This window comes from Anolis sagrei, chromosome 4, assembly GCF_037176765.1.
Source record: "Anolis sagrei isolate rAnoSag1 chromosome 4, rAnoSag1.mat, whole genome shotgun sequence".
In the NCBI taxonomy this organism is placed as follows: Eukaryota; Metazoa; Chordata; class Lepidosauria; order Squamata; family Dactyloidae; genus Anolis; species Anolis sagrei.
Window position 1 is genome coordinate 159,611,018 of NC_090024.1, and position 16,760 is coordinate 159,627,777.

Here is a 16,760-nt window from a genome sequence, read left to right on the forward strand (position 1 = left end):
GCATTTATATATTGCTCTTCTCACTCTTGAGGGGAACTCAAAGCAGCGTACAACAAGTAATGGCAAGATTCAATGTCAACATATATACAAAACCAAAGAATAATAACTAAAATGATAATATATAACTATAAATTAAATCTTATAATCATATTAAACATACAACATAAACAGACATTTAAAATTAAAATATCTTAATATAGCATTAAAATCACAAAATCCAGAATCGTAATCTGAAGCCATTCCTATTGTCAATTGCACTTATGTCCTATTCATTTCTTGTACTGAATTACTTTACTGCCCAAAGGCTTGGTCCCATAGTCATGTTTATAAATGTATTTGGAGTAAGGCACACAAATGAAGGTGAAGTACTATCAGTACTGCTACCACATATGTTTAAAGCAAAATAATGTTTATTTGTAGATTTATTCTCTTATCTTAAAAAGTGTAAATAAATAAATAAAGTGTAAATAAATAAATAAATGCCATCACAATTAAAGAAAAAAAGGTGACAGATCATTTGAGACTTATAACCATAAATAATGCCATAAATATACTGGTGAGGAATGACAACAAAGAGTATTGATACAAGGAAGCTGTTGTTGTTGTTGTTGTTGTTATTATAATTATTATAATTATTATTATTATTATTATGGTGCCTCAAAGACAATTGTTCAGAAAGTTTTCTTGAACAACTGTAGTTTCTTCACTGGACCATGACATACATTTTTCGTCATTTCTGAAAATCTTCCAAAGTGCTTTAGTGAAAATGTATCCAAGTACTGACATTTACTCACATCAACATTTTCTTCTGCAATAGCATCCCCTGCCCCAAGCTTGATTGCACTACAGTTGGCTTCATCTTCAACCTGTCTGTTACGAAAAGTCAGTGCCTGCTCCCATCGCCGCAGTGCTTCTTCAAAAAGTTCCATTCCTGAAATAATTGCACCACTTGTTAATGTGATTTTAAAAAACAAACCTAATTTCAATTTTTAATGAGACCTCCCTTGTATCATATGCCTTTTCTATTTGGCTCAAGCCATTTGGAGTCATTTACTTTGTGAGTGCATTTCTACAATGAATCTGATCTCCAGATATGGTGAAGCTAGCCTTGACCGCATGAATGAGGAGCCCTCAGTGGCACAGGCAGGACTACTGACCAAAAGGTTGATGGTTCAAATCTGGGGAGTGGGGTGAGCTCCAGTCTGTCAGCTCCAGCTTCTCATGAGGGGACATGAGAGAGGCCTCCCACAGGATGGCAAAACATCTGGGCATCCCCTGGGCAACGTCCTTGCAGACGGCCAATTCTCTTACACCAGAAGCAACTTGCAGTTTCTCAAGTCGCTCCTGACATTAAAAAAACCCCATATGAATAGATTAAAGGAGGAATAATATGGCAGGCTGTGAGTGTGAGCTGAATAAGATAATTGTTGATTCCTTCATGTCCAATTCTTCTAAGTACAACCATTCACTATTCTTTCAACACTGAATAACAAAACGTGGATATATGAATCCATATATCAAAGTTTTAAATTTACACTTCATGACAGGTTTGGAGAATCTTACAGGCTTGTTGTTAAATATAAGAGCGACATGTGGCTCAAGAACCTACAATTGTGCTGGCAGAGCTTAAAGATCTATCATTATACATACTTATGTCATGAGTGTGAAAGTTTTCCTTTATCATCTTCATGATATGTTATGGACAGTGTACCTTCACACTCAATCTCTGCATAGGAGATGGAACATTTGGAGTTGCATTGCATGACACTATTGGGCTGGCAATGCCTTCAGCCACTTGAATTTCTAGCATTGGCAGGCCAGGCAGTGCACCGATACATCTCCATAGTTGGACAGAACTACACCTGGATACTTTCCAGCTCCATTATGCAGATTGGGGAAAGATTTCACACAAGGAGGTGGAAAATGAATAAACAGGCACTGGAAGCGTTTTTTTTTTTTTAATGTGCCAAAAAACTATAGCCATCTTCTTTGCTTCTGATCTCTGCCAGGAGGTTACAATATAAGCAATTCTACCTGGGGACAAAGGCTGTGCTTCATGGCTTGTGAGATAGTTTGATGTGAAATACTTCTATATTTTTATCATGCATTGCAGATATATTCCATCATGCCTTGCAAAAACATTTTTTTTACAATACTGTACATGCAAGCCTTAGACAATTAACTTTGAAGTACTTTAAAACGCAGGGAAGAATGATATGCATTGAAAAGGCAGGTCACTTACCCATCAAGTATAAGTTTTCTGGAGTAGTTACTGGGATATTAACTAGCTTGACATCATCTTCATCGACTTTGTCCCAGGAATTAGAATTGACACATACACAGCTAGGACAGGATGTGGCACTTTGAACCTGATTTTAAAAAAGTATGGGTATGTGATCATTTAATTATATAGTCAATGATCTCATCTTTTTGGTCTCACTAGCTAGTTGTTTCAGCTTATATCATTACAACTGAGTGTGAATATTCTGCTTTATCTAGCAAAAATAGAACAAAAACTTCTCACACTCTTAAACATCAATAAAGACTGGAACATTGCAGACAATGGCAATTCCAATATATAGCTTTTCACTGTGATCCTATTCAAACCCACGAACAAATGCCTTCATTTCTTCTCCTACATGCTGTCTATAATATTTTGCTCGTTTGACTCTCATATCTTTTGCCACGCATCTCCTTGCAGGTGTCTCCCTGTATTCCAACTCATTTCAAAACACAATGTAGATGACAAAATTGTATTCCTTTCCACTTTTCATAACCCTGAACCACAGAACTCCCATCAACAATGGCCCATTACAGTGAAAAAAATACTCAGCCATAATATATTCTAACAAGATAGCTTTCTCTGAATATGATAAGAAAGAAGGAACAAATAGAAAGGAGAAGGTAAACAAGTGACAGATAATTAAGTGACTAAGAGTTCTAGCTTAGTGTTTCTAAATGTGGGCGAACGTGGTGATAGAAAGGTAAGAGCATATTTGCAAACATTCATGTGACATTTTGAGTGAAGAACTTTCCAAAAAGGAAAAAAAGACTGCCTTTTCTAGATGTCCTAGTCATCCGCAAACCAGATCAACAATTGGGTCACACCGTTTACAGAAAACCCACACACACAGATAGATATCTCCATAAAAACTCCAACCATCACCCAAGTCAAAAAAGAAGCACCATCAAAGCCTTGGCAGACCGTGCAAAAAGAATCTGTGAACCCCACCTCCTCCAAGATGAACTGAACCACCTCAACTGGGCTCTACAGGCCAATGGATACTCCACCTCAGACATCAGAAGAGCTGCAAGACCAAGAACAAGCCACAAGAGTAAAGATGAAGATCCACCCAGAGGAAAAGTGTTCCTGCCATACATCAAGGGAACCACTGATCGCATAGGGAAGCTGATGAGGAAACACAACATACAAACAATCTACAAACCCACCAGGAAAATCCAACAAATGCTACGTTCAGCAAAGGACAAGAGGGATCCTCTCACCTCTGCAGGAGTCTACCGTATACCATGCAGCTGTGGACAAGTCTACATAGGGACCACCAAACGCAGCGCCCAAACAAGAATCCAGGAACATGAAAGGCACTGCAGACTACTTCAACCAGAGAAGTCAGCCATAGCAGAGCACCTGATGAACCAACCTGGACACAGCATTTTATTTGAGAACACAAAAATGCTGGACCACTCTCACAACCACCATGTCAGACTACACAGAGAAGCCATTGAAATCCACAAACATGTGGACAATTTCAACAGAAAGGAAGAAACCATGAAAATGAACAAAATCTGGCTACCAGTATTAAAAAATTCTAAAATTAAAACAGCAGAGAGAAAAACAGGCAGGGACATCTAATCACCTTTCAAGAAGAGTTTGCTCCAGGCACTGTCAGCCCATTGTATGCTAATCAAGGTGGTCAGTTGAAAAGATTCACACCTAGCCCAACTCACAAAAGCCTTTTGTCTCACCCTGGTCATTCCACAGATATATAAACCCCTTTTTCCCAGCTCCAGCAGACCTCTGAGGATGCTTGCCATAGATGCAGGCGAAACGTCAGGAGAAATGCCTCTAGAACATGGCCATATAGCCCGAAAAAACCCACAAGAACTGAGGAAAAAAGAACTTTCAAAAAAGGAAAAAAGGAGCCAGATTTGACACTGAAATGAAAAATACTGACCTGGGGAAAGACTTCAGTAGCAAGGAAAAGGGATTGAAATTTAACATAGTCTTCCCATAAGGTTCTATGCTGATTCTTGAAAACTGCTTTCCCATAGTTAGATAAATATGAGTCTGCCTTTAAATATATGCATGATATTTAACACAATGTACATTATGGTTTATAAAATGGGATCTCTCAATCCATGGGCTCAAGATCTATATATTTAACTGACTGCTGAATTATTGACGTACATGTCACATCCATTTAATAATATGGGGCATAACCATCCCCATTTTCTCATATTTACAAAGGGTGCTGGAGCAAAACAAAGTGCCCACTGTATTTCCCAATTTTATAATGCACCCAAAAATGGGAAAGAAAAAATTGAGTGATTCATTAGTGCACCTTCTATAGCAAATCCCAACTTTAGAAAATATCTCAGTATTCATTCTTTTTATTTTTTTTTGGTACAAACAGAGAAATATGTTTATTTATTTATTTAGAACAGGCACAGGAGCTCAATGATTGCAGTATACTGGTACAGAGCATTATCGCTTCAGAAGTAGTTCAAAGCTTAAAACTTCAGGTTCCAGTCAAACATTTTAAACCCAATAAATGTTATTAATTGTTAATAAATATTAATTATTAATGTATTAATCATTAATTTATTAATTAAATATTGGTTCCGTTTTTAAAACCTTATTTTTCATTAGAAGACAAGCTGCAGAAAACTAATGGGGGAGTAGAAAGAATCTTATTGAAAGTTATGCAGTGACAAATGTGTAACCAATGCATATTAAAATCCCGCTGAGCAAATATTAAGGGAATATATCTTGTTCCCACTCCCTCTCCTGAAAATCTTATTTGAGAATTTTTTTAAAAAAAATGAGGTTCAAGAACATTTGCAATAGCAATGAACATGCTTTTCTGTCAGGAGGAATCACAAGTACTTTGCCAGATTTCTTTGCAGTGAAATGTTGGTGTCCGTATAGCATCGTGAAGTTAGACCTGGCTCTTTAAATTCACAGCAGAACGGACAACTCTGGAATGCCATGCTGAGACAAATTATTATTTTGCTTTCCCAGAAAACTTGAATGAGGGTATGGTGCCAGTTTCAGAGGAGATAGCATGGAAGTTTCATACTGATGTTATGAGAAAACAATCAAGAAAATTCAGCAAGTGTTGTATTGAGTACCGGATGGTAACCTATACTTACCGAGGCCAAGCTCTGCACCGAACCAGAATATTTACTGAAGAGACTTCCATTTGCATTTAAATAGGATTGAAATCCTTTTTCTTTAGCTGAACTCAATGACAATGATAGGTTTTGTCTACTGCTGGAACAACTGGATCCTGAAGAGAAAAACAGATTATGCATGCCTACTAAAGAGAGAGTTCCATTATTACAAGTGGCACTCGTATGATCACAACTGGGTTTTAATGAAGAAACCCCTAAAACTGCAGTTATATTTAAACATTTTAAGATAGTAGAACATATAAAAACTGCAAATCTCTCATTGCAGGACTAATTACTGTTACGTCAGCTCCATTGGCTGCCAGTTTGCTACTGGGCCCAATTCAAAGTGCTGGCTTTGACCTACAAAGCTCTAAACCAGTGGTTCTCAACCTGTGGGTCCCCAGGTGTTTTGGCCTACAGCTCCCAGAAATCCCAGCCAGTTTACCAGCTGTTAGGATTGCTGGGAGTTGAAAGCTAAAACATTTGGGGATCCACAGGTTGAGAACCACTGCTCTAAATGGTTCTGGTCCAACTTACCTGCCCGGATGTATTTCCCTTTATAAGCCTTCTAGAGCTTTAAGATCTGCTGGGGAGGCCATGATCTTGGTCCCACCCCCTTCGCAAGCACCACTGGTGGGGATGAGAGACAGGGCCTTCTCAGTGGTGGCCCTTCAATTGTGGAACTACCTCCTCAGTGACATCAGGATGGCCCCATCCCTCCTGGTCTTCAGGAAAAGGATAAAGACCTAGCTCTGTACACAGGCGTTTGGAAATGGGATATTATGGAATCGACCTCAATAGCTTGAATAATGACCATGAGAAAATTAATAAGTTAATTAATAAGACCAATGAAACGGCACCTTAATATGTTTTTAATCTGCTATGTTTTGAATTTGTTTTATTGATTATATTAGTGATATTTTGTTTATATATTTTAACTATTTACAGTGTGATATGGATTGTTTTATTATTGTTTATGTTGAGGCATTAAATTTTTGCCACCTTGAGTCCCCTGCGGGGTCAGAAAGGCAGGATATAAATAAAGTAAATAAACAAATAAATAAAATAATTGTATATTCTACAATGTTAGCAAGGAAATACAAAGGACAACATTATTGTTAGTATGCAAAGTTATGATTTTATTATCAGATTTTACTGATCACTTTTTCTAAGGAGGTGGTATGCATATTTTGCAGACATCAATATTTGAGGATGGCAGATAAGACAATAAGAGAAACTATACTGTCTATACTGGGCCTGCTGTTAGGGGAAAGTCCCCTTGTAACCTGAATGTTCCCATGACAAGCTCCCAAATTCTTCCACTGACAGACCAGAAAGGAACACACTAAAAAGCTATTTACTTAAATCTTATCTAAGTACAAAAAAGACCTTCTTTACAGATATGACATCATATCTACTGTTTCAAACAAGTGTGTTTAAACATGTGCATACACTTCCTGCAGCCCAGAAGGAAAAGCCATGAACCCACTAACCCCTTTGGTGAGTGCATGTGTGTTTTACTTATCTATAGATTAAAGAAGATGTTTAGGTACTGGCTGAGAACACAGTCTAGACAAAAACAGACAGATCAATGCATGCATGCTACTGCATGCACATAATATCCTGCTGAAATATATCTTAGTAGACGACCCTGGTGATGGTGGGGATGAGGTTGGGGACAGAGGCAAGTCACAGATGCTTGTATCTCATTTCCAGGTTTTGGGGTGAGATGATCACCCCAAAACCCACATGCTTTTAAGTGGAATCCATTGTCCCATGACATCTAGCTGATAGTTTTTGCTGGCAACCATAATTCACAGTCATTCTTGTTAAACACAGGCAGTCTCCCCCTCTTAAAAAAACAAAAACCAACAACAGTGGTACTGTAGACTTTCCGTTAATCGGCACCCATGAGGATCGGGAGATTCTGGATAAATGTAGTTCTGGTTGCTTGAAAGTTACTTTTAAAAATAGGCCTAACTAATACTATGGAGCCTCTGGTGGCACAGCAGGTTAAACTGCTGACCTGCTGAACTTGTTGACCAAAAGGTTGGTGGTTCAAATCCAGGGAGCGGGGTGAGCTCCTGCTGTTAGCCCCAGCTTCTGCCAACCTAGCAGTTCGAAAACATGCAAATATGAGCAGATCAGTAGGTATCACTTTGATGGAAAGGTAACAGCGCTCCATGTAGTCATGCTGGCCACATGACCTTGGAGGTGTCTGTGGACAACATTGGCTCTTTAGCTTAGAAATTGAGATGAGCACCCCCCCCCCCCCCCCCAGAGCTGGGCTCGACTTGATTTAATGTTAAGGGGAAACCTTTACTAATGTTGTTATTCCTAGATTTTTCAAAAAGGGTAAGAATTCAGGGGCTGTAATCTTAGAAAAAAAGTGACCAGACTTTGTTCTCTTTGTAAATGAGAGAGGTGATTTTAAAAAATGGGGGGGGGGGAGTATTGGGGCTTCTGACAGATTCAAGAAAGTTCAGCCACTGCTCTTGGAAAAAGGATAACATTGGTTGATGGGTTTTCCCTGTAGTGGCAAAGTAGTCACTTACTATGCTTTCTAAACAATTGTTCCATAGCTTTCCTCTTTTTCTGACAGCTTCTAACATCTAATCTCCTCAGTTCTTCCATTGTGTCAGATATTCTTTCTCTCTCAAACCATATCCATTTTCTGCTTTTCTTACTGTTATTTCTCATGTTTTATAGAGAATTATCTTGCACTTTCTTAACATCTTTGGCAAATGGAACAGAAATTAAAATCTTGGTCTTGGCAAACTAGTATTGGCAGCTTCATTGTTGTAATTTTACTTTGATAATACTTGATGAAAATACAAGTACCAAATACTACATTTGGATAAATGTAGTTCTGGTTGCTTGAAAGTTACTTTTAAAAATAGACCTAACTAATACTATGGAGCCTCTGGTGGCACAGCGGGTTAAACTGCTGACCTGCTGAACTTGTTGACCAAAAGGTTGGTGGTTTGAATCCAGGGAGCGGGGTGAGCTCCTGCTGTTAGCCCCAACTTCTGCCAACCTAGCAGTTCGAAAACATGCAAACGTAAGTAGATCAATAGTTACCACTTCTGCGGGAAGGTAACAGTGCTCCATGCAGTCATGTCGGTCACATGACCTTGGAGGTGCCTACGGACAACGCGGGCTTAGAAATTAAATTGAGCACCACCTCCCAGAGTTGGACACAAGTAGACTTAATGTCATGGGGAAACCTTTATCTTTTACCTAATACTATACTTCATACTATACCATACCATAAACTCTGCACTGACTTGCTATTAATTTTGAAACACAGTAATTAAGATAAATAAGTTTGACTGTATTATAAAAACAGCTTTGTGAATGCAGTATTATTTCTTTGACTCTTTTGCCAAATGCTTGAGAGTTCCAGTTGCTTGAGTTCAAGTTAACGGATAGTCTACTGTATATAGTTTCTAGATAACATATTCATATCTCAATTTTCCATAAAAAAGCAAATGAACTATTTACAATTTTATCCTATTCCTAACATGATCATCTTCACAGCTAAACCTGCTGTCATGTGCTGTATTGCACATTCTTATGAAGAAGCAAGCCCTACTGTGTTCAATGCAACCTTTTTCTCAGATATGTATGTATTTCGGGTATTTAGAAAACCATAGGTTTGGGATATTAATTTTCCATAGACATATTGCTTACCTTTATCTGATGAAGACGTTTTCATGTGGTCTAACACCAAATGACTTGGTTCCCATGGAGATACTTTCCTGGCTTTCTTCCCACGTTTTCTTTTGAAATGATGGGCAAGGAACAGCACAGATACAGCACTCACTGCGGTTACCACAAATAACTTTTTAAGACCTGGTGAGATCTTAATCTGAAAAGAAATTGAAAAAGAAATATATCACACACACATTTCTGAAAGGATAGATTGGTTTATGCCTACTTTTAAAATTCATACTGGCAACATGACTCTCACACACATTCTATTTTAATTACATCTTCAATTTTGAAGCAGTACCAAGAATGTTTAAAAGCTTAAGTTCAACAATGTATATGTCTATAAATTCAAAGAGACATATATTAGCATTTCTTCTAGCAGTAGCACAGGGTATGTCATTTTTACATGTCTTCTGTCTGTCCCAGTTTGGCAGGGTTGGTGCCAATTAATTCTTTGCTGTCTTTTTCAACTGAGTTTAAAATCTCCTACTTTCTCTCCTTCTCATCCCACTTTCCTCTTTCATCATGACTTACTTCCATTGGTACAAACTGAGGCTCCTTTTACACTGCTATAACATCCAGATTATCACAGGGAGCAGTCTACCCCCCTGCCTAAAGCGCTTCATTGGCTGCTGTTCAGTTTCCGGCCCAATTCAAGGTGCAGGTCATCACCTGCAAAGCCCTGAATGGTTTGGGACCTGCCTACCTTCGAGACCACATCTCCTCATACGAACCTGCGTGATCCCTTCAATCTTCGGGGGAGGCCCTCCTTTCACTCCTGCCTCTGTCACAAGCGCAGTTTGTGGGAACAAAGGAGAGGGCCTTCTCCATGGTGGCCCCTCGGCTCTGAAACTTGCTCCCCAGGGAGATTAGGCAAGCTCCCACCCTGGCTGCCTTTAGGAAAAGTTTAAAAACCTGGCTTTTCCAATGTGCTTTTGAGGTATGAACAAAAAATCCCCATACCATGCTGTCTCAGTATAAATTGTCCTTCTGATACACTTTATCTCATCCCTCAATGAAGGTGAACCCCATTGTTTATCCCACCTGAGTCTTCCACTAGAGTGACACACCATTCTATTTATCTGTCTCGCCCAGGGGTTTTATAATTTTATCCTTTGCATTTGGCCCATTTCGCTTTGTTTAACTCTTTTATCATTTTATATTTAGTGTTATTATGTTATTGTCATTATTTTTATTGTATTATTTTGTTATCATTTAGTATTTTATTTGATGTTTTGTCTGTTGTATATATTTTGTTTTGCCTTACTGTAATTCTTGAGCTTGGCCTCATGTTAGTTGCCCCAAGTCCCTTCGGGGAGATGGTGGCGGGATATAAATAAAGTTTATTATTAATATTATTTATTATTATCAAAACAGATAAACCACATTATCTGCTTTGAATTGGATTATCTGCGTCTACATTGCCATATTATCTAGTTCAAAGCAGATAATCTAAATTTTATATGGCAGTGTAGAAGGGATCTGAGATCATAAATATTCTGAACTCAACATATTATGCAGCTAAAGCAGCTAAATAAGTAAATTAACATTGAGATATAGTTTCCTTGGTACCAGTATCTATAATGCAGTGTTAGCTGTTGAGGTTCATCAGGAGTCCCACATTCACAAATGCGGCAGATAGCCCATTGTGTCTCATACATAATACTTTATCCACGGAAGTAAAATGTTGTGCTTCCAGATATTAACAGCTACAACCTTGGTTTCAGTATGAGATTACACATCTGCACACACACACACAAGTTTGTGGATTCACAGCAATACATTGATCCACTATTCAGTGAAAAATCATCTGAGAAAGGGAAGTTGGATTTGAAGCATAAAGGTAAAGGTTTCCCCTCGACATTAAGTCTAGTTTTGTCCGACTCGGGGTGGTGGTGCTCATCTCCATTTCTAAGCCAAAGAGTCAATGTTGTCCGTAGACGCCTCCAAGGTCATGTGGCTGCATGGAGTGCCGCTACCTTCATGCCTAAGCGGTACGTATTGATCTACTCACAGAGTCATGTTTTCGAACTGCTAGATTGGCAGAAGCTGGGGCTAACAGCAGGATCATAAATATGATAAAGAAGTACATGGCCCTTTATTGATCTCTTTATAGCTATGTTCACTGGCTCAATGTCTTTGAACCAAAGCAATTTTGGAATGCTTTAGAAATACCTTACGGACCGCATCTCGGCCTACGAGCCCACGAGGACCTTGAGATCATCTGGGGAGGCCCTTCTCTCGATCCCGCCTGCCTCGCAGGCACGCCTGGCGGGGACGAGAGAGAGGGCCTTCTCGGTGGTGGCCCCCCGGCTGTGGAACTCCCTCCCTGCTGATGTCAGACAGGCCCCCTCCCTCATGGCCTTTCGTAAGGGCCTGAAAACTTGGCTCTTCGAGCAGGCTTCCAACTAAATGCTATACTACGGATAATGACAACCGGATTGAACTATGACGACGAGATTGACTATGATTCCATAAATATGACGGAGCGGATTTTTAGTGTGTTAGATGTATGTATTAGTGATGTTAATTGTTGTTGATTCCTTTGTAAAATGTCTTTTTTGTACTGTACACCGCCGCGAGTCGCCCCAGGGCTGAGAGCGGCGGTTAACAAATGCAAGAAATAAATAAATAAATAAATAAATTTGAAAAAGATATGCAAACTGCATATCATCATATGTAATAGTCTCAAAAAAAGAGCAACTCAGAGACTCCTCAGCGGATTATCAGAAACAAAATGTATGTTATTCACCAAATATTCTTCACATATTGATGCAGCTGTTTAATTTTGGAAGTCCTGGTCTAACAATTAGATTTTACCATAAATATAGTTATCTATGCATCCTGTATATATTGTGTAAATAACATATCAGTCAGTATACCCTGCGATATGTTACCATTATGTCTGTATCTACTAGGGCAGGATCATTGGCTGCATTATTTCTAGGTGCCAAATATATCATTTAAACTGCTGTGTTGCCTACGCTGACATTTCTTAGCAACTTCTAATTCCTATGCCTGTGTTATTTGCCCTTCTCAACAGAGCCAAGAGCACTAGTGAAGCTGTAGTCCTTTCAAGAAGTTATTTTATTCAACAGGCAACAATTGAGAAATGGTACATGGCTATCAAAGAGAACACAAGAAAAGCAGAGTGCAATAAACAGTGCTATATTTGCTGTTCCCTGGATTTATACACCCTTCTGCACAATTTTATTTTATTGCAAACTGGACTACTGCATAAAGCAAATTCGCACCCCCTTGAGTGTCTCCCTGGATGTCACACAGCCACCCACGTATTAGATTTTATTGCAGTACATAATTTGTCTGTTTGCACATGCAGTCACATTTCTAATGCATGGTATTTAAACAGTCAAATCATTTTTCTATCTTATGATATACACCAAATAATCTTGCTTGATTTTTTCACTCCTCATTGAAGTACAGTAGAGTCTCGCTTATCCAACATAAACAAGATGGCAGAACTTTGGATAAGCAAAAATGGTGGATAATATGGAGGGATTGAGGAAAAGTTGATTAAATGTCAAATTACATTATGATGTTATAAATTAAACACCAAAACATCATGTTTTACAAGAAATCGACAGAAAAAGCAGTTCAATACACAGTAACATTAGGTAGTAATTACTGTATTGACAACTTTAGTACCGAAACATCGCAATGTATTGAAACAGCTGTGGATCCGGGCAGGAGGCAGACTGCATTGGATAATACAGAATGCTGGATGAGCAAAGGTTGGATAAGCGAGACTCTACTGTAAATTAAATAAACTCTTCACTGTTCTAGACTGGAGAACATCAACACAAATGTAGTTAAATTTGGTCCACTTCAAATCAATACTCACATCCATTATTGAGTCAAGAGTAATGTTTCCGAATTCAATTGTGAATGACTGTGATGGTAAGACAGCTTTATTGCAGCCATGTTCCAGAGTGTTAAGACTCCACCCTAGCCTGCTTTATTTACATATGTGACACATGTCCACCTCTCCCACATAACTGCCTATGCTAAATGTGATCTGCCTTTCTCAGTTCATAAAAAATAACGAAGTGTCACCATTAAGGCATACATTAAGACAGAAAGAGCAAAAGTGAAATACGTAAACATTGCTAGAGCTATAGAAACAAATATATATATATATATAAACACTTCCTGAAGCTTTCAATTACACCCTGATGCAAAGGATGTGGCTCTTAGCACAATAAATGAATAACACAAAATACCGGTACTTCATTTTTGTAATGACCAGGTCTGACAATCCAAAACCTTGCTCAGAAACGATTTCACTTAAATATGGCACATAATAGTAGACGACATAAAATAGGAGTAAATATTATTAGCGCACTCTACAAAAAGCATTACAAAAAATAGAAATGCAATAGTTACCTGGGTTAGTGAATGGTACCAGGAAAGGGGAAGATCAAATACTCTTAAAGCTGTGGTCTTCAAAGAAAAAGGGGTCTCACCAACAGCGTCTTCTGACATGGCTCCTTCTTTCCCAAAGCATCATCGAGAGAAACTATGTCAAAATACTGGCATGTGATGACGAAGAAAGTCTGCCAATGAGAGAGACAGACCAGATTACACACTCCGTGCCTTGAGAGGTTTTTTCAGCAATGTAAAATTCTTCTGTCCAAAATTGAGATAGCACAAGGAAAGAAGACTGCAGTGGACAGTATGGGAAAAAACCATAAGGTGATTACCCTTTCCAGTTTTAATGGGGAGAGGAATAAGGAGGCAATCATATAGTAAGCTCCACTGAATGCATTAGGATTTACTTTTGAATAGAAATGTACAATTGCATAGCAAAGTACCAATTAATAGCTGGCTCTCAAACGTGGAAAAATCACAAAATGTCCTGCAAAGAATCACTTACAATGCTCTGCAATGCCCAATGTTATTGACGAAGATGCAAAACACTATGTATGCTAATATTAATGAGAATGACCATTCTTACTGTGGCTGACCTGAGCTAGCTGCAAATATGAATGTGAGAACAACTATTACGACATAAGGCTATTAAAAACGCACAATGGGGCTTTTATAGACATAATAGTTTTAGCTACCGTCAAAACATGCAAAGCAGAATGTGAGGATATAATCTTTCTGCAAGGAAAAAAAAACTAAGGGTAATTGTTTTCAGGCTACAGGCACCTTTTAAAATCAGTCCTAAAATTGTGTTGTAGAAGGTTGTCATGGCCAGAATCACTGAGTTGCGGTGAGTTTCCCAGGATGTATGGGCATGTTCCAGAAGCATTCTCTCCTGACGTTTCGCCCACATCTATGGCAGGCAACCTCAGAGGTTGATGGGTCTGTTGGAAACTAGGCAAGTGGGGTTTATATATCTGTGGAATGTCCAGGGTGGGAGAAAGAGATCTTGTCTGTTCGAGGAAAGTGTGAATGTTGCAATTGGCAACCTTGATTAGCATTTAATGACCTTGTAGCTTCAAAGCCTGGCTGCTTCCTGCCTGGGGTAATCATTTGTTGGGAGGTGTTAGCTGGCCCTGATTGCTTCATGTCAGGAATTCCCCTGTTTTTTTGGTTTTTTTTTAGTGTTCCTAAAATTATTTTGATGGTTACCAAGAACTTTTTCGATTTTTCAGAGAGAACCATGTGGCAGTCATCCAAGAAACATTTACTCCAACTTCGCACTAGGGCTGGCTCTTCATTGCCATATCATCCAATTTCTGAATCCACATTTTCTGCTTTGAACTGGATTATGTGGCAGTGTAGATGGGATTTAAGATTCTTTAGTTTGAGCAGGAGTTGTAATTAAAGCGGGGGGGGGGGCATAAATGAAAGAGTACATTTGTTTCAGTTTAACACTCGGAAACCTACAATCCACAGTGTATGCCTTCAAATTCCATTGCTGCAGTAGAAAGAAAATGACATTACAATGCAGTGAACCCATGATGTCTGCTGGGTTTTGGTCTAAGATCCCGCATAGATACCAAATCCATGAATGAACAATGGGGTAGTAAAACAGTGCCACTTATATAAAAACAGCAAAATCGAGGTTTGCCTTTTAGAATCCATTTTTTGGGAGGAATATTTTCCAAAAAGCCGTGGATGATGGAATCTGTGGATGCTGAATCTGTGGATATAGAGGCTTGCCTGAATTTATGAAGGGGTGGGTGAGGAACATTTACAAAACAGAAGAGTTTCTAAAGATAATTTATTATAACAGACTGACTAGCCTAGGCATGGGCAAACTTCGGCCCTCCAGGTGTTTTGGACTTCAACTCCCACAATTCCTAACAGCCTACCGGCTGTTAGGAATGGTGGGACTTAAAGTCCAAAACACCTGGAGGGCCAAAGTTTGTCCATGCCCGATCTATTCTATATACATTATGAGGTACCACTATTTGTAGGATAATACATTTGATTAATAAAAGTAAAGCTCTCCAGTTCATCATATTTCAGAAGGCCCCGGTGGTGCAATGGGTTAAACCCTTGTGCCAGCAAGACTGCCGACTGAAGGTTGGCAGTTCGAATCTGGAGAGCGGGATGAGCTCCCATCTGTCAGCTCCAGCTTCTCATGCATGGATATGAGAGAAACCTCCCAAAGGATGGTAAAACATCCAGGCATCCCCTGGGCAACGTCCTTGAAGACGGCCAGTTCTCTCACACCAGAAGCGACTTGCATACTACATGTGTTGCTATAGCCTTAATTCAGATCTTTACCAAACCGTGGATGGAGGGGTGATTCTCCTCAGTGTGGTATTTGGGCAACCATACAAGATAAAGGTTTCCCTGACATTAAGTCCAGTCGTGTCCAACTCTGGGGGTTGGTGCTCATCTCAATTTCCAAGCCGAAGAGCCAGCGTTGTCTGTAGACACCTCCAAGGTCATGTGGCCGGCATGACTGCATGGAGCACTGTTACCTTCCCGCTGGAGTGGTACCTATTAATCTACTCACATTTACATATTTTCGAACTGATAGGTTGGCAGAAGCTGGGGCTAACAGTGGGAGCTCACCTTGCTCCCCAAATTCGAATAGCCGATCTTTTGGTCAGCAAGTTTAGCGGCTCAGCGGTTTAAACCACTGCGCCACAGGGGGCTGCATACAAGATAAAGAATACCCTTTTGTTGTTGTTTTCAATTAAAGAAAAAGACCTCACAACCTCTGAGGATGCTTGTCACAGATGCAGGCGAAACGTCAGGAGAGAATGCTTCTAGAACATAGCCATTTAGCCCGGAAAACCTACAACAAGCCAAAGAAAAAGACAACGTTACAACCTGGATTAGTGTGATCTTTTGTGTGAAACCCACTGGTTATTCCTGCCCTCTTTCCCAAGAGAGTCAGTTGCCGGCTGACAGGGATCAGACATGTCTCTCCTCAGGCTGAAGGGCTGTCATATCTTCCCTCACAAGAAAGGAGAACAGCCTTGGGGAGGGGGGTGGGTTACCTGTCAGGTGTGTCAGGTGTCAGAGCTCCTCGGTCCCTCCTTTGCACCAAGCGGGCACTCTTGCAGCGGCTAAAATGAAGTCTGGGAGGGAACAACCACAGAGAGAGGAAAAGCAGAGCACTGCATCTTGCCTGGGTCGGCCAGAGGCACACAGACTCCACATCAGTCTTTCTGAAGGGCAGCAGCCAATGCGCCACTTGCTCCTCA

At 39.6% G+C, this 16,760-nt stretch overlaps 1 protein-coding gene across 2 annotated transcripts in view; it reads right to left on the reverse strand.

Annotated features, from left to right (window-relative positions):
* MIGA1 (mitoguardin 1) overlaps positions 1–16,679 on the reverse strand; it is a 47,805-nt gene extending 31,126 nt beyond the window's left edge. Inside the window, exons 1-7 of one of the 2 annotated variants that reach the window (XM_067467813.1) lie at positions 16,554–16,679; positions 16,269–16,348; positions 13,531–13,700; positions 9,106–9,283; positions 5,392–5,528; positions 2,243–2,369; positions 795–931 (exon numbers count right to left, since the gene is read on the reverse strand). In XM_067467813.1, the coding sequence (XP_067323914.1) occupies positions 795–931; positions 2,243–2,369; positions 5,392–5,528; positions 9,106–9,283; positions 13,531–13,629 (678 nt within the window). In that variant the 5' untranslated portion in view covers positions 13,630–13,700; positions 16,269–16,348; positions 16,554–16,679. The remainder of the gene's footprint in view (positions 1–794; positions 932–2,242; positions 2,370–5,391; positions 5,529–9,105; positions 9,284–13,530; positions 13,701–16,268; positions 16,349–16,553) is intronic. The other variant, XM_060773779.2, reaches the window with a different exon arrangement.
* Between the last annotated feature and the right edge of the window lie 81 nt (positions 16,680–16,760).